Source organism: Pararge aegeria, chromosome 8, assembly GCF_905163445.1.
Source record: "Pararge aegeria chromosome 8, ilParAegt1.1, whole genome shotgun sequence".
NCBI lineage: Eukaryota > Metazoa > Arthropoda > Insecta > Lepidoptera > Nymphalidae > Pararge > Pararge aegeria.
Window position 1 is genome coordinate 20,082,330 of NC_053187.1, and position 23,731 is coordinate 20,106,060.

General features: G+C 45.4%; 2 protein-coding genes across 2 annotated transcripts; both read left to right on the forward strand.

Annotated features, from left to right (window-relative positions):
• Positions 1-303: 303 nt before the first annotated feature.
• Positions 304-22,205, forward strand: LOC120625651 (glycogen debranching enzyme). The gene is made up of 8 exons (XM_039892750.1): positions 304-689; positions 7,713-8,402; positions 8,716-9,164; positions 14,566-15,637; positions 15,702-15,767; positions 18,553-18,689; positions 18,756-19,380; positions 20,661-22,205. The coding sequence occupies exons 2-8, from the start codon at positions 7,719-7,721 to the stop codon at positions 22,203-22,205; spliced, it is 4,578 nt and encodes a 1,525-aa protein (XP_039748684.1). The 5' UTR covers positions 304-689; positions 7,713-7,718.
• Positions 22,206-22,697: 492 nt separating this feature from the next.
• LOC120626054 lies at positions 22,698-23,228 on the forward strand (the record flags this gene model as incomplete). Its single annotated transcript, XM_039893335.1, has 1 exon — positions 22,698-23,228. A coding segment is annotated over one exon (291 nt), but the record flags the coding sequence as incomplete, so codon positions are not given.
• Between the last annotated feature and the right edge of the window lie 503 nt (positions 23,229-23,731).

Consider the following 23,731-nt stretch of genomic DNA (forward strand, 5'->3'; position numbering starts at 1 on the left):
ATATTGAAAATTAAGTTAATAGAATAACTTTGATTTAGGTATCTATGTAAACTTAATTTATTTTTATTTAAATATATAGGGCTTTGATTAATTTCACAGATTATTTTCAATAAACTAGTATACAATATCAATATCACTGAAGCTATCACAACATTATCGTTTAACAAAGACTCATACGGTTCATACGGTTTTCACCAATGAACGGATTTATGGTTTTTTTTAACTACATACTCTGGTTGTCCTATTGTCACCAAGTGAATGATGGATGATGATGAACCATTTGATGAGGGGATCTAATCAATATCAAAGGAAATCCACAAATTTTATAGCCATGGATAGTGTGTAACACGTAGGCAAAGCCGTCAGGTACAGTTAGTTTTTTAAAATAACAGTACCAAAGGTTGATACACCAAATTGCTTTAACAATAGTATGTTTTTGAACGATTTACATAATGTCAATCTGACAGCTGCCTGACATTGAGAAGGTCATCTGGAGGATACAATTGTCATAATAAATCTTGCTTCATTGGCCGTACGGAGGAGGGAACTACAATTTATAATATTTTTCAATGTAACTGATAATAGTCATAGGCGATAACTATCCTGAGAATATCGTCTACATCGAACAAATATTTTCAGCATAAACTACTATTAAATGTGCTTCAACTTTAAGTTTGAAAGTTTATAAAGTAAGTCTCATTTTAAATTTTGTATTTAAAAGTTATTTTTAGTCATGATTGTGTATATAAATTTTTTTAATAAATATGTCAAGTTAGTAATAGTGCTAAGAATTAGATATTTAGAATTGCTTATGTAATATATTAAATTAGGTACCTATATTTACAGAACATATTGTGTACCTACCTGCATAATGTCTTTCAAATAACTACCAAATGAAACGTTATTGTTTTACGAGTTGTATTCAATCAATTCTTAGCTCTAGTTATTATCACTAAAGTAGTAACAGTTCAAATTAAAAAGTCAGTATCAGTAAGTGTGGATTGATCTGTTAGCAATGCAATTACGGTAACAGAGTTGTTCGCATACTCTGCAACTGCCTGCAAGTGCAGTAGTTTTCTAGCTTTGGGGTTTCAATCTATGTTGGCCATGATATTTTGTTGCTTATCAAGTCATATTACTGAAATAGGAAGTGTAAAGGTATGTCTTTAAATTATGATTAAAAAACTTCAGACATATATATTAAATGAATTAATGAAATAACCATAATTAATGTTGTGGTTTGGGTAATAATAACTTGTCCTCCATTTTTTTATTGTTATATTTATTAGGAAGAGGAGTTTTCACACAATTGCAAATTTTCAGTGTTGTGTAGAAAAAAGGTGTGGAATTACTTACCACTCAATAAACCATGATAACTTCACTGTCACCTGTAATGTTTTAATTCGCCCCCTGAGGATCCAGAGTTGCTTATTCTGTAAATGTCACTGAGATACATTTCCTTAGTTTTTTTTGGCCTTTTATCTATCTATACTTATAATAAAACCAACTGGTATATACTTTACATTTATTATTTTTTGAAAATTAAAAAGAAAGAAAGAACCCAGAAAAAAGTTATATACAATTTTTGTATGTTGGGTTATGCATAATCATCATATCCATTCATATCTGGTCTGTTAATGGGTTGGTAGGCCTTCTTGTGGAAGTATTGTGTTGATAGGCCTCATTTAATGGCCTCTGCCCCAAGGTACAAGTCTTGTTCCACAGTGAGACAGGTTTGGTAGACTCCACTCGCCTCTGAGAACATGGCAAAGTAAGGCCTGCAGGTTTCCTCATGGTGGTTTCCTTCACTGCCAAAGCAAGTGATATTTTAATTGTTTAAACGCACATAGCTTATAAAAGGAGTGAGGAGCGTTCTGAGATTCGAACTCAGAACCCCCAGAAGTGTAGCTAAAGTCCTGATCACTAAGCTATCACCAGTTTCATATACATCACATTGAATGTTCCTGCATCACTTAGAAACAAGTGCAATTTGGTATATTTGTAGCAGAGGTGCTGTGGTAAATGCAGCTCAGAGCAATACAGTTGTCACCACACCCACACCTCTTCCTGGGTACCCTGGGCAGTATTTCCAAAAAAATCTAAAATATATTTTAATAGGAGTATTCCCATCATGAAATTATTGTTCAGTAAATTTTTTTGTAATTTGAACATAAACTTAAACAAACAAAGTAAATTTAACTTAAATGATTTAAACCCTCGCTAGTCGTTCTGGACTACGAAGCGTTTTAGCGTACGTCGAACTTTCTAATTACAAACATTACATGTACGCACACACGAACATGTCAATTACATACGCACACACATCTACAGGAACATACATACATACATACATACATACGCACAGTCATTTACAAATACACGCACAAACACACCTTTTTCACAAACACACAGACACACTTCAGTTAAAAGAAGCGCCAAATATAAATATTGTTAGAGTAGGCTTGAAAAATGAACAAGGAAGTATGGAGATACAAGGAAGTAAGGTTATATTTACCACAATATTTTGTACAACGTAAGTTGTTGAAATTCTCAATAATTAACTACTTTAGTCGATAATGACATTAAATTTTTTAACTCGGCATACTTCAATTAATCTACGATTGCTACATTCATACCATACCCTGTGCATCCACCAGCGCCATTGTGGAGGATTTATGAACTGTTATTTAGCGCAACAACTGGACACTTTTTCAACTTTTCTCCCATATAAGATGACTCTCCTTACCTCTACCCTCCATACTCTGCAACACAGGTTTTCCTACCGCAGAGGTGTAAGGTAATTCAAATCTCTGTAACCAAAAATTGTCAAGCTTGAAGAAATGAATATAATCTAAATTTTAAAATAATTGTATTTCTAATCTATGGTGAGCTCCCTACGAAACACGATTAGGTGCATGCGCGTGAAGTCATCTTAGTTTAAGCTAACCTTAGCGACAGCATATACCTGTGCGTATCTACGATGACTTTCGTTTTATCTAAATAAAACTGGAAAAGAATTGAAAGGAAAGGGAAGTATTAAAACATCAATAAAGAGAAATAATCTTTGTGTACCTAATAATAATCTTTGAGTTTGTCTTATTTGGACGGTTTAGAGGAAGGTTTTAGACTTTGTAAGTTTGTGGGGGGGTGAGGTTCGCTTTTCTGTGTACAAGTATAAAAGGCAAAGGTGACTGACTGACTGATCTATCAAAGCACAGCTCTAACCACTTGACGGATGTGGCTGAAATTTTGCACACAGATAGTAATTACAACGTAGGCATCCGCTAAAAGGATTAAGGAAAGGATTTTTGAAAATTCCAAACCTAAGAGGGTTAAATGGGGGATGAAAGTTTGTATAAAATCATTCATTAATCGATTTATTTTTCAATTTACGGCAATTAAATTTTGATCCTAGGTTTCCTATTTAAAAAAGAAATACGTGTTTTACAAATTTAAAAAATTCCACTGGACATTTTGATGCCTATTTTCCTATTGTTGCGAAAAAAATTACTCAGCGTCATATAAAGTATGTGAATAGAAGTGCATGATCGTTTGCCTGACGTTTTCAGAACTTAATGGAATAATGCAGGGTCTTGAGGTAGCATCTGTCGTAGAGGACCGCACTCCTTTACTTGAATTGGGAGTGAGAGGGATCAAGAGGTGCCTGTTCTAGAGCGTGACTTATGCCTCTTACATCTTCAGTACACAGTGAAACTTTACCAGAGTTCTTGACTGAGGTAGGTAGCACTGATGAATTTGCGTTGTCATTAATGATTGAAAAAAGCAAAAAGGAACGTAGTGCTCGATATACTTATTAAACAAGAAAAAATCAAGTAAGAGAGCACGAAAACCATATAGCCAACTAAGCCACAATCACATCACATCATGTCTAGATATCTATGAAAATATCCCAATATTCACAGGCAAGCTGATGGCCAGGCTGAAAATCCTGAAGTGCACAGACAAACTGCTTGCATTACCGAACGATCTTTCGTTTGAATTTAAACGGTTACAGTTTCCTCTAAAAGTATGTTTTGGAATCCCTATAAACAAGTCTCAAGGACAGACTTTCAAAATAGCGGGAATACTACTTTTCACATGGGCAGTTCTAGCTTGCTCACACGTGAGCTCACCCAGTAGCTTGGTAGTTATGGCGCCTACTGATAGATCAGTAAAGAATATTGTCTATAAAAGAGTTTTATAGTTCATATTTTTCTATTAGCAACAAGACATTTTTTAAACCTTCGTAGTTAAAATTTACCAAATCAAAAATTGAACTTAACGTGGGCGAGGCCGCGGCAAAAAGCTAGTTTAATATAAGATGTATCGCCTATATTTGAAGTAGTAAGTAATAAACGTGAAATCACCAAGAGCAGTCTTTTCATTAGAGCCAACTTCCCCTCGGCAGCATGCTGCGTCCTGCCGCTCATGCTGGTGTACCTGCTGGGCCAGCACTTTACAATGTTAGGAATTGTTTTGGTTAACCTTCTGCCTTCCTTCTTCTAATAAAAAATGAAGTTTAGTGATTGGGCGACTATAGGCATTTACAAAAGCAGGGATAAGTTGTATGTTGTATGCTATATGATGAAAAACAATACAATCAGACTCCAACTTTCCTTGAATATGTAAAAAGTTACTCCAAAACATTTAAAAATGTTTGTAGACAAGCTAAGTCGCTACATTAAAGATCGGATAGTAAAATCTGAAAACAAAATACAAACAACCTGGAAAATTGTTAATAATGAATCTGGGAAAACTAAATCTCGAGACGGAAATTTTGAATTAATTATTAATAATAATATGGTAACTACTGATACAGAAGTTGCTAGTACTTTTGAAAACTTTTTTCAGAATGTTCCTATTTTGTTAACAGATTCACTAAATTCCTCACCTACTGCAGCTCAGAATTTATTAAGAGGCAACATTAATGAGTGCAAAGTTTTATTTCATTTCAAACATATAGATGCATCGGATATCAGTAAAAACTTCAAGTTGTTAAAATTAAAGAAAACAGGTGATATATGGGGAATGTCGGTAAAGGTAATATCTCAAATTATTGACGTCATTGCTCCTCTTTTAGCCATAATTTTCAATGAATGTGTTGATTTAGGTACTTTCCCGAACCTAATGAAACATAGTAAACTCATTCCTCTATTTAAATCTGGTAATAAAAATGATATAAACAATTACAGACCTATCTCAATCTTACCAGCTCTTAGTAAGATAATTGAAAAAATTATATTAAATCAACTCTTATATCATTTTAATGTAAATAACTTACAGGGTGTACCCTGAGCAGTATGGCTTCACTAAAGGTCGTAGCACAACGGACGCAGGCGCTAAGCTTATAAAACATGTTTATGATGCCTGGGAATGTTCACAGAACGCCATGGGTGTTTTTTGTGATCTATCTAAAGCTTTCGATTGTGTTGATCATAAAACCTTGCTTCTTAAGTTAAGCCACTATAGTATCCAAAACGTTGCACTAAATTTGGTTGCCTCTTATCTCAGCAATAGAACCCAAAGAGTTTGCATAAATGATGCAAAGTCTCAGGGTTCAAATACCTCAATGGGTGTCCCACAAGGCTCGATTTTGGGTCCTTTTCTATTTTTAGTGTATATAAATGATCTACCGTACCATGTCAGTGGAACATGCGACATTGTATTGTTTGCAGATGATATATCTCTAATTTTTAAGACTGATAGGAGTAAAGATAACTCTGACGAAGTAAACCGTGTTATGCCGCATGTGTCGCACGGGTTTACAGTTAACAACTTACTTTTAAATGCAAAAAAAAACAAAGTGTGTCGAATTTATCTTACCAAATGTAAAGAAAATTGATAAAAATATAATGATAAATGGTGAATCACTAAAAATAGAGACTTCCACAGTTTTTCTGGGCGTGACCTTGGATAATAAGCTACAGTGGGGTGCCCATATAGATTCACTAGCGGGTAAACTAAGCTCGGCTGCCTACGCAGTCAGAAAAATTAGTCAGATTACTGACGTTGAAATAGCTAGGCTAGTTTATTTTGCGTACTTTCATAGTGTTATGTCCTATGGAATCTTGTTATGGGGTAAAGCAGCTGATATCGAAACTATATTTATATTGCAGAAAAGAGCTGTGCGGTCAATATGTAAACTTAAATCACGCGAATCCCTCCGTGAGAAGTTTAAAGAAATAGGCATACTTACTGTAGCTTCACAATATATTTATAACAATATAGTATTTGTAAGACAACATATTAGTCTTTATAAACAAAAAGTGGACATAAACAGTCGACTTACAAGAAATGGTCATAAATTAGTGTCATCTGCATATCGTCTGCGTAAGGTACAGGGATCATTTGTGGGATTGAGTATACGCTTTTATAATATGATTCCTAAGGTGATTTTAGACCTGCCAATGCACAAGTTTAAAGAATTTGTTGAAACACATTTATTACAGCGAGGTTACTATACAATTGATGAATTTTTTAATGACAAGGTTGCTTGGAAGCATCCGGCTCCGCTTTCAGCTCTCACAAGATAGAAAAATGAATGTTAAAATGCAAAATGTAAATTGTTGATGTTGGAAAAGAGCAACTGCTGAGTTTCTTGCCGGCTTCTTCTCGGTAGAATCTGCCTTCCGAACCGGTGGTAGAATCACTATAAACAGACAGACTTGACGTTTCAAAAGTGCTTATATTGGGCCTACTTGAAATAAATGAATTTTGAATTTGAATGCTGATTGCTAATATGTCTGTGTGTTTGTTTGTTATCTGTATGTATTTGGCCCAGACGTTGCATTCCGGAGATGGAATTAGGGATATCGGGATACCAAGCGAGGTATCCTGTTAAGCACATTGTAACCGTTCTCTCTCGGTTAATAAAAACAATTGTTCCTCTTAGCACTAAACTGATCATGACACAATTTTGCATAGACATAGCTTGCATCCCCGAGATAGACATCGCATAATTTTAACAGTCGCGGGCAACAGCTAGTGCTAATCTATAACTATAAAAAGCTTCTTCCCGACTAACATGATATTTTACCCGTGCTCGCTTGCTGGAGGCGAAGTCACGGCAAAATTTCGTACGCAGACCAAGTCGCCGGCATTCGCCAGTTTTTGGTATTTCAGTAACGCCTGTGAGCAGTCACGACCGTATCAGTGTCAAAGGAGTCATATCCAGTCTTGGCACAAAGGCCGCGTTCCTGGCCGCCGCGCTCGGCGCCGACGCACAAAGGCGCTTTGTTTGCGCGCGCTCACTGCCCGCTCACTGCCGCCCGCGCGCCCGGCCCGCGCACTCATGCCCCGCCTGCTCGCCACCGACCCCGCGCGCGCCGCGCCCCGCGCCGCCGCCCCGCAGGTGCCGTCCGCGCTCCCGCCATGCTCCCCGCGCTTTGGCTCCTAGAGTCGATTCTGTCCAAACTTGTGGTTCAATCGTTAGCTCGAGTCCCCGTCTTCGACGATTTCGTGCGTATAACAACGTTCATTTTGTGATCCTTCGACTCCCGTATTTGGCGGTCCACACTGCCTGCTCGTGGTCGCAAGCTGCGATCGGGTTCCTCTCGCTTTTCCTTCGGGATGTAGCGCTATCTCGGGAAACGCTCGCGTCTCGGGCGCAGAGGCGGCCTCGGTCGATGACGAGCATCGATCGGCCGGCGATCGTTCTCGACCGGTCGAGGCCGTTCTCCGCCCGCTGAGGGATCGCGCTCTGTGTGTCGCAGGGGCAGATGGCGGTGGAGAGCGAGGCGGAAGGCGCGGGCGAGGCGCCGCGCGACGTGCGCGTGCTCACGCTCAACCACGGCGAGCACCTCGACTCCACGCTGTTCAGATTCGAGAGGGGCTGCCGTTTGCAGTTCAGCCCCGGCACCAGCCTGCTGGGGCGCAAGGTGTTCCTGTACACCAACTACGTGCCGGACGGCGCCGAGGGCGAGGCGGAGTTCGTGCGCAACCAGTACTACGCGCTGGAGTGGCGGTGCGGCGGCGCCGCCGCGGGCGCCGGCCTGCTGGTGGCCGACGACGAGGCGCACTGCGAACTGCGCCTGGCGCGCGCGGGCTCGTTCCACTACTACTTCGTGTACGACAGCGCCGAGTCGCGCGTGGGCCCGCAGGGCTCGGGCTGGTTCCACGTGGCGCCGGCGCTGGGCGTGCCGCTGGACGGCGTCATGTGCCAGACGGTGCTGGCCAAGTGCCTGGGCCCGCTGGCGCGCTGGCCGGGCGTGCTCCGCGTGGCCCGCGAGGCGGGCTACAACGCGTTGCACTTCACGCCCGTGCAGGCGCGCGGCGCGTCCGACTCGGCCTACAGCATCGCCGACCAGCTGCGCGTCGACCCGCGCTTCGGCGCCGCCGGCGCGCCGCCGCCGGGCTTCGACGACGTGCGCGCCGCGCTGGACGCGGTGCGCGCCGACTGGCAGGTGAGGCCGCCGAAACGAACGCAGAACTTCTAGCTCCATATCATTTTTCCACCGAGCACTCGCGGACGAGAGGTCCGTTCGGTCCTTCGAACCGGATTTCACACTGAACCCAGTGAACGTTCAGCCACTTACGATAAATATAAAATGTCGAACGGGGGCTTCGTACTTTTCGAATCGGGCTTCTCGGTAAAAAATGTCGCCTCCGTGTAGCTCCGAGTCCGCCTAGGGAACCGATACTACGGGAGAGGCTGGACATCTCGAACGGTTTCGAAGTGAGTCGGGATCGTTCACAAACGAGTCGCGTGCCGCGCAGGTGCTGTGCATCAGCGACGTGGTGCTCAACCACACGGCCAACGAGACGCCGTGGCTGGCCGAGCACCCCGAGGCCACGTACAACTGCCACAACTGCCCGCACCTGCGGCCCGCCGCGCTGCTGGACGCGCTGCTGGCGCGGCTCGGCGCCGACGTGGCGCGCGGCGCGCTGGAGCCCGGCGTGCCGCGCCGCGTGTGCGCGCACGACCACGTGCAGGCGCTGCGCGGGGAGCTGGCGGCGCGCGTGGCGGCGGCGCGCCTGCACGAGCTGTGGGCGTGCGACGCGGCGGCCGTGGAGCGCCGCTTCCGCGCGCTGGCCGCCGCGCGCCCGCCGCCGCCCGCGCGCGCGCCGGCCGCCGCGCCGCTGCGCCTGCTGGCCGACGCGCAGCGCCGCCGCGGCGCCGCCGGCGTGGACCTGGAGCTGGCGCTGCAGCTCTACAACGTGCACAGGTACGCGCCGCTCCCTGCGAGACTCGCGACGGTCGGGACGGCCCTTGCGTCATTCCATTGATCGTTTGAATGTTGAAGTCGGCAGTGAGTATTCATTCTCATGAATATTATCCTTCTTTACTTGTGACATACTATAAAATTATTCATTTTTTATTGAAATCCATAAAACCTACCGGCCCGCTTTACAGCAGTGTCGTGGGTCTGAACTCTATGTATTGAGCTTCTCTATAATAATATATATCCGTTACCTTGAAATGACTCCCTACCACTACGGAATGCCGTCTTCGGTAAAAAGACCACTGGCAAGAAACTCTACCGTAGCTCTTTAATTCCAACGATCAAAACGAGACTTACAACGACATTGTCATTTGTTACAACGCTAGATACTGTAATATCAAAACAAAACGCGATGACTTTCAACTCCAGACTGTCTTTATTTGAACGAACAGGTACGTTGTAACAAATTTTTATTTTATAACTACCTACAAATTACTATGCATTACACTTCCTCGCTTCGAGAAAAAAAAATAGAGAAAGATACACATTTATAATTAAACACCTACGGGTAGATCATCAAATAATTTTTACACATAGTTTGAATACCACCGCTTCGGTTGCACAACAGAAACCTTACGACAAAATTTAAAAAAAAAAAAAAAATTTTTTTCAACGTGAGCTAGGTAATTCCTTGGGGAAAAAACCGAAAAACAACTTTATTACACCCTTTACTACAACATTCTTACGATATACTTGATAATTAATAATTATAATGTAAGATTTTGAAGTGAAACTTCTTTATCGAGGTTGGAAAAAAACTTAGTGTAACATTTTTCAGTTACGCGTCACATTTTTTCGTTACGCGCCGTCTTTTTCTTGTCCCGACCACGGTTGATTCGAATTTATTCGAACTTCAAATGCATTGCAAAATTTAAACGGCTGAAGACGTAAGCATATATCATAATACTAATGATGTTGTTAACATTTTAACTTCATCGATAGATTTTTCTGTTCTTTCTCCTGACTTATGTATGGCTCAATGCCAAATGGAAAATAGGATGAATATTTTGATTGTTGCACTTTATATATCTCCAAATCAGAAGTTGGACGAAATTATTAATTATTTTCTCCCTCCTCCCTCTTCGTGCCTCTTTACTCGGTTGCAATAATGATAAAAAACCGATCTGCATCAGAAAAATCTTTGAAGCTAGTTGAATTTTTGAAAGATTATTTGAATTTTATATATTATTAAAAAAAGTCCTCAAACATTAACAACAAGATCCGGCACTAAAATTGCTGGAGTTTTATGGAATGTAAACAATATTTGACGGCAGACTGGCGCAGTGGGCAGCGACCCTGGTTTCTGAGTCCAAGGCCGTGGGTTCGATTCCCACAACGGGAAAATGTTTGTGTGATAAACATAAGTGTTTTCAGTGTCTGGGTGTTTATATGTATATTATAAGTATTTTATTTATATTACCTATAAATAAAAATATTCTTCAGTCATCTTAGTACGCATAACACAAGCTTACTTTAGTCGTAGTATATTTATTTATTTATATATTTATTTGTATTCATGTCCATGATAATAAAAGCCTTTTGTTAAACTTTATCTAATTTAACTTTATTTAACCAGTTTCTGTAAAGGTCTTTAAGAAGTTTCACTTTTTACGTGTGTACACTAGTACACGCACACATTTTTTATTTAACGTCTTTGTAACAACCATAAAACACAAACTTCTGTATATACCTAAATATATAAAGTTGGAATAGTTATTATCCATATATTTTCGAGAGAATATTAATCATTACTTTAATTCTATCATCAACATATTTGAGTGTCTAAACAACAAATGACAACAGATACACAAAGTAGTGATATATATCCTTTAGTACTTATTTATCAATGTATTCCAGTAACCAGGAAGATATGTTGTTGGTTAATGGTCGTTAGACATTCGTTGTAACTGGTTGGATTGTTAAAGTTCGTAAACCGCTGCTTTAAAATTGAACCTTACATTTTTATCTTTAATTACCTAATTGGTAAAACACCGACTGCACACTACATTCAACTCGTAATATATTATGTATATAAAAATAAATTCGATTCTTGTAAGCGCTCGACTAGTTCGAAATTGCGACGCCGAGTAGGTAGGTACAAGTCGCGGCAAGTAAGTCTTAGCGCTGAACGAAACGTGGGGGGGATAGCTGCGCGTGGGTACTGTCGCGCAGGCAATACAATCATTACTTTAATTAATAAATAGTATTTAGCCATTAATTAATAAAGTAATGATTGTTTTCCAATGAAAACGATATTATTTAATTGTAATGTGTGTGTTTGTGTGTAGTGTAAATGCATGTTTGAGTGTAAGTATATGTTTAACAAGTGAGTTCCAAAGATTTCTTGTTATCTAGGTTATAATTTTTAACAAGTTTATGGGGAATAGAAAAACATTCATTAAAACAACAACAAAAATTATCAGTAATAACAATACAATTCAGAACGCGTCTGTACACTGGAAGAGCGCGGGGTGTCGTATCGGTACGGGAGTCGGTATACGACTGGAGAGCCAATAAGCGAACTGCGAACGATACGCACACCCTCCCCGCGACCCTCTTAGTCCCCCATGATACCTTATTTCGACTTCTGCGCAATAACGGTCACCGCTAGACTTTCGTGCCGCTATTTATAGCTATCTAGTCAGGGTTGCCAGATCGATTGTTCCTGTTATCGGGCTCAATAACCGATTTTTCCTGAGAAGTACTTCAATCTCAAAGAACATAAAAAAGTTCCTGAAAAAAAGTTAACAGCTCTGCTAACCTGACTTGTTTTACATTATGAACACAGTAATGAAAATGAAAAATTAACACACATTCCATTAGGCTAACCTGACTAGTTGCTCAATTTAAACTTGAAATCTTGTATGTAATAAATAAGATTTATAAGAAAAATATATCACACATTCAATTCAGCTAACCTGACCAGTTTATAAATGATTTTAACTGTACACACTAATGAAATAAATATGAACAAAAATTCCATTTGGTTAACCAGACTAGTGGAAAAAAAATTGATAATTTAAATTTATCAAAGTTATCACAGATTCTGTTTGGCTGACTTGACAAGTTGGTTATCACAAACAAAACAAACTTGAATGAAATTTATTTTTGACTCCAAGTTAATCAGTTTAGCAAAATAAACAAAGAGCCACATACCAGTTTCAGTTAATTAGTACTCACTTTGAAAAGTAGAATCCATAAAAAAAAAATTCACAGGTTTCCCGGACCACATATTCCTAAATGGAATTTAACCAAACCTGATGCTTGGCAGACTGTTTCTGTTTTAGCACATTGCAGCAAATAGTTGAGGCATCATCAAAAACATCAAACTGTGATCTTTGTCCACATTTGTCGGGATGGTTCTAAAAAAAAAGGAAAACTGCTTTTAGAGAAAGGCATAAATTGGATAAGAATTGTATCCCACTTTTGATGCAAAAAAAATAGGATATCCTAGTATCGGCCACTGCCTTGTATCGGCTCTTTATACAACTTTCACAATAAATTATAAAATAACTAGTTAAGTTGTCTAATTTTAATAAAAAATTATACCTTATTCAATTGAGAAAGCATATATGCAATATAGCCGGTGCCAGTTGTTTCTGGGCCACACAGTGACAAATTATTCTTCAACCGGTGAGGACTTATTGAACTATTTGATATTTAGTGCTCGAGTTCAGAGAATCAGCACTATGTGGAGGTGAGATTTATACAAAAAACTAATTGTATCAAGAACTAATGAAGATTAATGTTTGTAATTCATTAAATTCACTGGCATTCATGATAGACATATTATAGTTTTCTTATTTATTTTGTGAAATATTCACCTGGGCCATAGGGATGACATATTGTGGAAAACTTAATTAATAGTATTATTGAAGCTACCTATTTTCTTAGCGGTAAGTATTCATTCAAATGAATATTATTCTTCCTTACTTATTACTATTAAAGTATTAATTTTATGATATCATTTCAGCCCACCAACCTGCATTAGAGCAGTGTTGTGGGTCTGTACTCTATAAAACTCTTCCTAAGGAGTAAAATAAAAACTGGACCAACTCTGATACTGTATATTAAGCTTCTCTATAATTAACTTTACCTGTTACCTTGAAATGACTACTACCAGTTCGGAATGATGTCTTCTGTAGAGAAGACCACTGGCAAAAAACTCTACCTTTGCTCTTGAAATTCGATTTAAAACAAGACTTATAAACACAATTACAACATTTTCATATATTATAACGCAAGGCCCTCTAATACAAGACATATAAGATAGGTAACTACTATTAAGACTTATAACACCAGGTCTTTGGAACAAGTTGTATGCTTAGAGCAACCTCTGCTACATATACTGTCTGTATAAAATATTGCTAGGGCTTAACATATAATACCTAAATAATCCAAAGGATATTAGGGATATACTTATCTTATGCATCATCAGGTACCACCATAGTACTAACAACTTTTAACAACTTCATCACCTGTATATAAAACTCTTGTTCCACCACAACAATATTTCGTTGTAATCGTTTTCATTATAAATTATCTATTCCCAATTTGTACGTTCTATTACCATACTTTACTTAATCTCCTTTTCTGAAACTTCTTTCAAATCCGTACTGCTAACTTTTCTTTCCCGCCAATCTATCTTGTGAAACTGGCGACACCGCCATAGATCATATACTTTTCTTTGATAGTCTAGTAAAGGCCATTATTCTATTTTCAAAACATGACATATCAACAACATTTCATTTGTATACTCATTGATAGTACATTTATGAATGTACTATCAATGAGTATACAAACTGCGGTTTTTGATATATTTTAACATAAGCATCGGATTTATCATAGATTAGCGATTTAATTCCCTATTTAACAGTAGAATAACATAATAACATGCAATAATCTGATTATGACTAGAAAAGCCGATTGTAGATAGAAATATATGGAAAAAAACTTGTCACACCTACATACGGCCTGTATAAATGAATTTCGACACCTCAATGTTTAGTACGAAAGCTAAGGTTATACGCCCGGCTATATAATATGGGATTCCCATATTTTAATAAATTTGTTAAAGTATGGGATTCAGCTTCTCCCGAAATTGTTCTCCCATTCATATACCTAGAACACATGCCGACACCGCCGAATCCAACTCGTACGCTGCCCGTTCGGGAAACCTCGTGACATCTTTTCACGACCTATGTGCAGTAGTGGATGTGAATCGGTTCAAGTGATGAGGCACGCTCAGTGCTAGACGTCAGACCAAAGCGGCCAAGACGCAAGCCGGCGTCGGCACGAGATATGTCGCACATGCAGATGAGTGGGAGGCTCGTTGTGTCGGCAGGCCCGAGTGCGCCGACGAGGAGGCGCGTCTGGACAGCGCCTGCGCCGAGCTGCGGCGGTGCCTCGAGCGGCTGAACGCGGAGGTCGAGGCGGAGGTGCGCGCGCACCTGGCGGCCGCCGTGGACAACTGCGTGGCCGGCATGCGCTACGAGCGCCTGCAGGCCGACGGGCCGCGCGTGGCCGAGGTGAGCGCGGCGCACCCGCTCGTGCCGCGCTACTTCGCGTGGCCGCCCGTCGACAGCGCGGCCGAGGCGGAGGCGCTGGTGTACGGGCCGCGCGGCCGCCTGGTGCAGGCGCACAACGGCTGGGTCATGGACGCCGACCCGCTGCAGGACTTCGCGGCGCCCGAGCGCGACGGCCGCGTGTACCTGCGGCGCGAGCTGGTGGCGTGGGGCGACAGCGTCAAGCTGCGCTACGGCGCGCGGCCCGAGGACTGCGCCTTCCTGTGGGCGCACATGCGGCGCTACGTGGAGCTCACGGCCGAGCTGTTCGACGGCGTGCGCCTCGACAACTGCCACTCCACGCCGCTGCACGTGGCGGAGTACATGCTGGACTGCGCGCGCCGCGTGCGGCCCGAGCTGTACGTGCTGGCCGAGCTGTTCACCAACTCCGACCAGGTGGACAACGTGTTCGTCAACCGCCTGGGCATCTCGTCGCTCGTCCGCGAGGCGCAGGCGGCGTGGGACGCGCGCGAGCTGGGCCGCCTGCTGCACCGCTTCGGCGGCCGGCCCGTGGGCGCCTTCGCGCCGCGCCGCGCCGCCGCGCCCGCCGTGGCGCACGCGCTGCTGCTGGACCTCACGCACGACAACCCGTCGCCGCTGCGGCGCCGCTGCGTGTTCGACCTGCTGCCCACGGCCGCGCTCGTGGCCGCCGCCAGCTGCGCCTCGGGCAGCACGCGCGGCTACGACGAGCTGGTGCCGCACGCCGTGCACGTGGTGGACGAGGCGCGCCTGTACGCCGAGTGGGGCGAGGCCGAGGCGCCGGGCCGCGTGGGCGCGCGCGCGGGGCTGCTGGCCGCGCGGCGCGCGCTCAACGAGCTGCACGCCGAGCTGGCGGGCGCGGGCTACAGCGAGGCGAGTGCGCGCTCCCCGCCGCGCCGCGGCACTGACACGCGGCCTGACGGCACGTCTGTTGCAGGTGTACGTGGACCAGGTGGATGACGACGTCATCGCCGTCACCAGGCACGACCCCGTCTCCAGAAAGGTGAGCATCCGACCGAGCGCACGTACTCGGGTGTTTCGAGCGTAGTGTGTCTTGTGTGCATCGACGCGTCATGGACGTAAATTTGTGACGGTGCGGTGGCATACCTGCATTGTTCTAAGGTTACAAAAATTCGTAATTCAAAATTCATTTATTTCAAGTATGCCTAATATAAGCACTTTTGAAACGTCAAGTACAAAACTAAGTCGCTACGCTAAGACGCTAATCGGAGCACGAGCTAATAAAAAGCGCCCCTTTGTTGTTACTTAAACAAAAAGCATATCTAAACATTCTTGTCAAATACATTCTAGTCTTGTCTTGTCATTCTTGAAAAATTACACAACATGTTTCATGCATCACCTCACCTGTTTTATGCCACATAATGAATCTGTGCATAGAACAAGGAATATTTCCAGACAAATTAAAAACATCTATTAACGAGCCGTTATTTAAGAAACAAGACAGAGAAGATATCTCATGTTACCGACCAGTGGCCTTGATTAGTGTTCTCTTAAATCATTGAAAAAATTATATGCAATATTTTTTACAATTTCTTTGAGAAATTCAATATATGTATTGAAATATATATAGAATTTCTGCTAATCAAATGGGTTTTAGGAAAACCAAAACTATAAATACGGCTAGGTATATATAACTTTATTATCATAATAAACTATATAGATAAATAATTATTTATATAGATAATAAACTAATTGTATCATCATTCTTTATGGATTTAACCAAAGCGTTCGATTATGTTGACCATAACATACTATTGTCCAAATTAAATTGCTATGGAGTTAGAGGAAACGCATTGAATTTAATAAAATCCGCGAAAATAGATAAGATTAATGAGAAAACACGCATAGAAACTTAAGGTACTTCTCTAAAATACAAACATTTACTTGTGGCGTGCTTCAAGGAATTCTGCTAGGACCGCTGCTCTTCCTCAAATATATCAATGACCTGCCACAAGCAACAAAACACTCTATGGTGCTATTCTCCGATGATTTTACGGTGATTTATATTAGTAAAAATGTTAAAGAACACGAGACTGCAATAAATAACATTTTATCGGATATAGTTAAATGTTTAGGTTAAGCTAAACTTCAACAAAGCAAAAATTATGACTTTTCAAAATATACGCCGTAAAGCTTCATGTAATTTAAAAATTAACTATTTAGGTAAAAAATTGACGAAACGCACTAAACTAAATTTTTAGGCTTAAAAATTGACGAAAACCTTACCTGGAAATCACACGCTGAATATGTTTGCTCAAGGCTAAATCAATTTTCCTATTCACTATACATGTTGTCCAAGAAGGTTGACCAGAAAACATTATAGTAGCATATCATGCCCAAGTAGTTTCAATTCTTAGGTATGGCATAGTTTTTTACGGAAACGCAACAAATAATAATAATAATAATAATCATTTATTCAGGCTAAAAATGATGGATATAATAATTACATGAATGCCCTAACCTCTGCGGAAGGAAAACCTGTGTTACAGAGGCTAGGTCTTTCCTGATGTTACAAGGGCGCTTGATTATTTGAAACCTATGTTTAACCTATGTATAAAAATTAAACTATAAGTAAAGAATTAATTTTGTAGGTGAGTGTGTGTGTGTGTGTGGGTGTGTGTGTGTGTGTGACCGTATGTGCGAGAGTGCGTACATGAATGTGCAAGTGGATGCTTGTGTGCGTGCGTGAACAACATTTAAGACATTCAAAAACAGTGCACTAACATGAAAGAATGTTGTACAAATGTGTGAAATGTAAATTGTGTAAATGTTTACGTCATAATCTTAAGTATATCTTTTTTAAATATTAACAGTGTATTTGTTGCGCAGAAAAGGTACATAAGAGCGATATACGGAATCAAAAAAAGAGAAAGCTGCAAGCCATTCTTCAAGAAACTTAATATTATTAATATTATATTCTCTAACTAACTTTAAATACTATAAATTAATATTTGAACTTGCTCTATTTCTAAGAAACAATGAGAATTTATTTGTTTGCATCATAAACGAGAACACTGTAGGGATAAGTATAAGTTACCAAAGATCGTAAGGGAAAACAATTTGATTAATTTTAAAAATAGTGTTTTAAATTTTTAGTTAACAATACATTTTATAATATTAATAAATTTTATAATTAGTTGAAATATGACATTTAATGTACTAGTTTCAAATAATTAACTTTTGAATTGTCTTAGGTTATAACGCTAGGCCCCTTGATACAAGACATATTTTATTATATATATTTTAATAATAGACATATTTTAATAATACTTATAACATCAGGACTTTAGGAACAAGTTGTTTGTATAGAGCAACCTCTGCTACATAAACTGTTAGTATAAAATAATGCTAGGGCTCCATATATGATACCTAAATAACTCAAAGGATGAGATATACTTATCTGATGCAACATCAGGTACAACCATAGTACCGACAACTTTTAACAACTCCATCATCAGTACATACGACTCTTGTTTCGCCATTACAATATTTCGTATCGTTTCCATTATAAATCATCTGTCCCAATTTGTCACGTTCTATCCACAATACTTTACTTAATCTCCTTTTATCAATTCATTAATTTAAATCTGTCCTCACTTTTCTTTCTCGCCATACTTTTCTTTGATAGTCTACTAAAGGCTACTTTTCTATTTTCAATACACTATCAATGAGTTTATCATAGATAAAGTGCTGCAATTCCCTATTTCCTTACACGCGCGTTGTAACTTTAAGACGATTGCAATAGAACTGAGGGAACGTGTTCGCAGTCCGTCATACTGGTGGCGGTGACGGCCTTCTCCGCGCCCGAGCCCGCGTGCGCCGGCCGCGCCGCGCCGCCGCTGCGCTTCGAGGGCCGGCTGGACGAGATCGTGCTGGAGGCCGTGCTGCGCCACCGCGACCACGAGTGAGTGCCCGCCCCGCCCCGCCCCCCGCCCCCCGCCCCGCCGCCCGCTCACCGCCCGCTGCGCAGGAGCACGGGGCGCGCCTTCGAGCCGCCGGGCGCCTTCGCGCGCCACCCGCAGTTCATCACCGGCCTGAGCGAGTACCGCGCCGAGCTGCGCCGCGCCGTGCCGCTGGAAGAGTCGCGCGTGTTCGCGGGCGCGCGGCGCGACGGCGCGCTCACCGAGCTGGCCTTCCGCGCGCTGCTGCCGGGCACGGTGGCGGCGCTGCGCGTGGCGCCGGGCGCGGGCGCGGCGCGCGCGCTGGAGCGGCTGCGGCGCCTGGCCGCGCCCGGCGCGCTGGCGCTGGCGCCCGCGCTGGCGCCGCTGGACCTGCCCGACTTCCACACGCTGCTGTACTGCTGCGACGCCGAGGAGCGCGAGCGCGGCGGCGGCGCGGTGTACGACGTGCCGGGCCACGGGCCGCTGGCGTACGCGGGGCTGCAGGGCGTCGCGGCGCTGCTGCAGGACGTGGCGGCGCGCGACGAGCTGGGCCACGCGCTGTGCGCCAACCTGCGCGCGGGCGACTGGCTGGCGCGCTACACGTGGCGCCGCCTGGAGGCCGAGCCGCGCCTGGCGCCCGTGGCCGCGCGCTACCGCGCCGCGCTCGAGCCGCTGGAGGACCTGCCGCGGTTCCTGGTGCCCACGTACTTCGAGGTGAGCGGGTTCTACTGAGAAAATAGCACTTTTATAATTACATAGGCTAGCACCCAAAAACAAAACTCAAAAATAAACAAACAAGTGATTATTTTAAAGCAAATTTCTCCAATAATAATAATAAACCAATTCCTTGACCATTATTGTAGTTTAAGATTTATGTTTATTTAGGATTCATATTGTGTGTAACGATGGGGCTGACATAGGTAACCTATAAAAGTCCCTTAAATAAATAGATGAAAAAAAAAACGATTGTCTGTAAATTCGGTTTACTGACGATAGTTAAACGTGACAACGTAATAGTGACGAGAATACTGATGGAATGGTTGCATTTTTCAAAAGCAAATTTAAATTTTATTTGTTTGATAGATATTTTGTATGGATATAGAAAGTAGATAGATTGTAATCACAATTGAATTGATCAAGTTACATTTATTTGTACGCATGAATACAATTATGTAATTTTTTTTTACAATGTACAAAATGTTAGTTTCTATCATCATCGTTGCTATAAACAATAGAAACTATTTTCACTTTTCACTGCACTTGATACTTGACGAAAACATGTAAATGTATTATTGTATAGCAGCTGTCCACGCGGACGCATCGGTCACTCAAGTAAGAGAGAGACAGATGTCGAACGCGGAGGCCGACTGTGCCTCTTTGTCGCTCGTTCCGCGCTCTCGCTTGCACTTCAAGTCTTAAATGGAACGCCTCAGAGCGAGGTAACGCCGCATGTTGTCATGTTTTTCGTGCGTGCAGCCGGCTCCATCGAATTATAAGACGTTGTCACGTCAAAAAAAAAATTCTTTGACGAAGGTAACTGCCCGCTCCGGGATCACCGGTAGACTCGATAATTCTTTAAAAAGAGTTTTTAATAAACTTTATTTACCTAGATAATGCGGTAATAATAAAACTCTCAATGTATTTAATATTTTTTTTTCTATTGTAAGTGTCGTTTTTTCTACAAACGTAGAATAAGCCGAAAGACAAAATTTTTGAAAAGGTATTATCTTTTTACGGAAAAGAAGAAGACTCCTAACGCGTGTACATATATATATACACACAAGTTTTTTATATTGAGATAAACGTCATACAAATAGATAAAGATTCCCCGCACATTATGTTACGCACATCATATTATTATTCTTATACCACCATTATAATTTCTTATTTACATTAACGATCTTAAACGGGATAGGTTTGTTTGCTGGTTTTATCTATGTATATTTGTTCATTCAGTATTATTACTATTGTCGGCCTGGTCGCGCGTGTCGCAGGCCGTGCTGAGCGCGCTGTTCGACGCCGTGAGCGGCGCGGCGCTGGCGCGGCTGGGCGGCGCGGCGCGCGGCGGCCCGGCGGCGCGCGCGCTGGCGCTCACCAGCGTGCAGCTGACGGGCCGCGTGCCGTCGGCGCGCCTGCCGCCGCCCGCGCCCGGCGCCGCGCCCTCGCTGTCGGCCGGCCTGCCGCACTTCGCCGTCGGCCACATGCGCTGCTGGGGCCGCGACACCTTCATCGCGCTGCGCGGCCTGTTCCTGCTCACCGGCCGCTACGACGACGCGCGCCACCACATCCTGGCCTACGGCGCCTGCCTGCGCCACGGCCTCATCCCCAACCTGCTGGACGGCGGGCGCCACGCGCGCTACAACTGCCGCGACGCCGTGTGGTGGTGGCTGCGCGCCATCCGGCAGTACTGCGCCGAGGCGCCGCGGGGCCCGGCGCTGCTGGCGGCCGCCGTGCCGCGCCTGTGGCCGCGCGACGACGCCGCGCCCGCGCCGCCCGGCAGCGCCGACCAGCCGCTGCACGACGTCATGCAGGAGGCGCTCGACGTGCACTTCCAGGGGCTCGTGTTCCGCGAGCGCGGCGCCGGCCGCCAGATCGACGCGCACATGGCCGACCGGGGCTTCGACGTGCAGATCGGCGTGGACCCCGACACCGGCTTCCCCTTCGGCGGGAACGACGCCAACTGCGGCACGTGGATGGACAAGATGGGCTCGAGCGACCGCGCGGGGACGCGCGGCCGGCCCGCCACGCCGCGCGACGGCAGCGCCGTGGAGCTCGTCGCGCTGTGCTACGACACCGTGACGTGGCTGGCGGCGCAGCACCGCGCGGGCCGCTACCCCTACCCCGGCGTGGCGCGGCGCCACCGCGACGGCGCGCTCACGGCCTGGACGTGGGCGCAGTGGGCGGAGCGCCTGCGCCGCAACTTCGAGCGCCACTTCTGGGTGCCCGCCGCGCCCTCGGCGGCCGACGCGCGCCCCGACCTGGTGCACCGCCGCGCCATCTACAAGGACTCGCACGGCGCCGCGCGGCCCTGGGCCGACTACCAGCTGCGCTGCAACTTCGCCGTGGCCATGGCCGTGGCGCCCGACCTGTTCGACGCGCAGCACGCGTGGGCGGCGTTGGACTCCGTGCGGCGCCTGCTGCGGGGCCCGCTGGGGCTCAAGACGCTGGACCCGGCCGACTGGGCCTACCGCCCGAACTACGACAACGCCGACGACTCGGCCGACCCCGCCGTGGCGCACGGCTTCAACTACCACCAGGGGCCCGAGTGGGTGTGGCCGCTCACCTTCTACCTGCGCGCGCGCCTCGCGCTCGCGCCCGCCGCCGAGCGCGCCGCCGCCGCGGCCGACGCGCTGGCGGCGCTGGGCCCGCTGCTGGCCGAGCTGCGCGCCTCGCCCTGGCGCGGCCTGCCCGAGCTGACCGACGCGGCCGGCGCGCGCTGCCCCGGCTCCTGCCGCTCGCAGGCCTGGAGCTCGGCCGGCGCGCTCGAGCTGCTGCGCGACCTGGCCGACGCCCGCCGCGCGCGCGCGCTGCCCGACTGACCCGCGCGCCGCGGCCGCCTGCGCCACGCGCCGCGCGCCGCCTCGCCGCGCCGCCTCTACGCCGAGCCCTACGACTGCGTCGCGCCGCGCCGCGCCGCGCTGCGCCGCCTGCTGCCGCGCCGCGCCCGCGCCCGCCCGCGCCGCGCGCTCGCCCGGCGCGCGCCGCCCCTCGCGCGGGCCCGGGGCGGCGGCGCGCTGGCCGCCGTCGTCTACAGCGACCGCTACTTCCGCTTCGGCCTGCCGCTGCGCGCCGCGCCGCCGCCCGACGCTCGCGCGCCGCCGCACCACGCGCCGCCGCCGCCGGCCCGCGCGCTGGCGCCCCGCGCCGGCCTGCTGCAGGGCGCCGGCGCGCAACCGCCGCCCGCGCCGCGCCGGGCGCCGCCGCGCCGCGCGCGCCGCGACCTGCCCGGCGTGTTCGAGGCGGGCTCGCGCGCCGCGGAGTACGCGCCGCGCCGCCTGCCGCTGCTGCACCGGCGGGCGCCGGGCGGCGCGGCGCCGGGCGCGGAACCGACGCCGCGGCGCTGGCGCTGCGAGTCGCCGGAGCGCGCTCGCGCGACGGACTCGGCGCCGCGGCCCGAGTTCGCGTTGCCCGACAACGCCCGCGCGGCGCCGGAGCCGCCGGCCGACGCCGCGCGCCGCTCGCCGACGGGCGCGGCGCGCTCGTGCGGCGCGCGGCCCCGCGCGTGCGTGGAGGCGCGCGCGGCCGTGCACGCGCTGCTGGCGGCGAGCGGCGCGCTGTACGCGCTGGCGTTCCTGGCGTTCTACTTCCTGAGCCTGCAGTGAGCCGCCCGACGGCGGAGACGCCTCTGCGCAGTTGCGGTCCCCGTTGTTGTACGACTCCTATGATAAGTTTAAAATACAATAGTATGATATAATTTTATACCCGTTAGACTCAAAATGTACGTAATATATACGATTTTTCCTACTCGTATATGTTCTAGTTATTACTTCTATATTGATTATTTTTAATGGAGTATTGAGTGTTGAATTTGCAAAGCTTCAAACAATAAAAGTATCTATGCACTCGATGTTTCACTCTCCGTCCCGAGTCGTTCCCGAATCACGCTCTCGCGTCGACATTGTTTACACCCTGTCTCACTGACATCTGTCAAATCTATAGGTGGGCATTATAATACATAACGCAATGTATTCGGTATGTTAAATATCTTTGTGAATTTATTAAAATTAACAAATTAAAACTATGATTTTTATATTTTGGATATAAATTTTTAATTTTATTACATTTTCAAATGATTGTTAAATTCAAGCGTACTTAGTTCATTTCACTAAGGACTACTATTGCAGGACGAAATTATTATTTATTTTATTTAGTTAATGAAAAACATATTTTTTTTTTTATGTTAACATGTTAACATAATAATATCTGTTACGGCGTAACAAAAACCCAATCGGGTTTATCCGTACACCGGTATTCATCGTTTAGCAGCGCTCGGAATTATAAGTAGGTGACGTTTTTTAAAGCTACATACCAAATATGACGGGTAATCAAAAAAATAATAATGCAC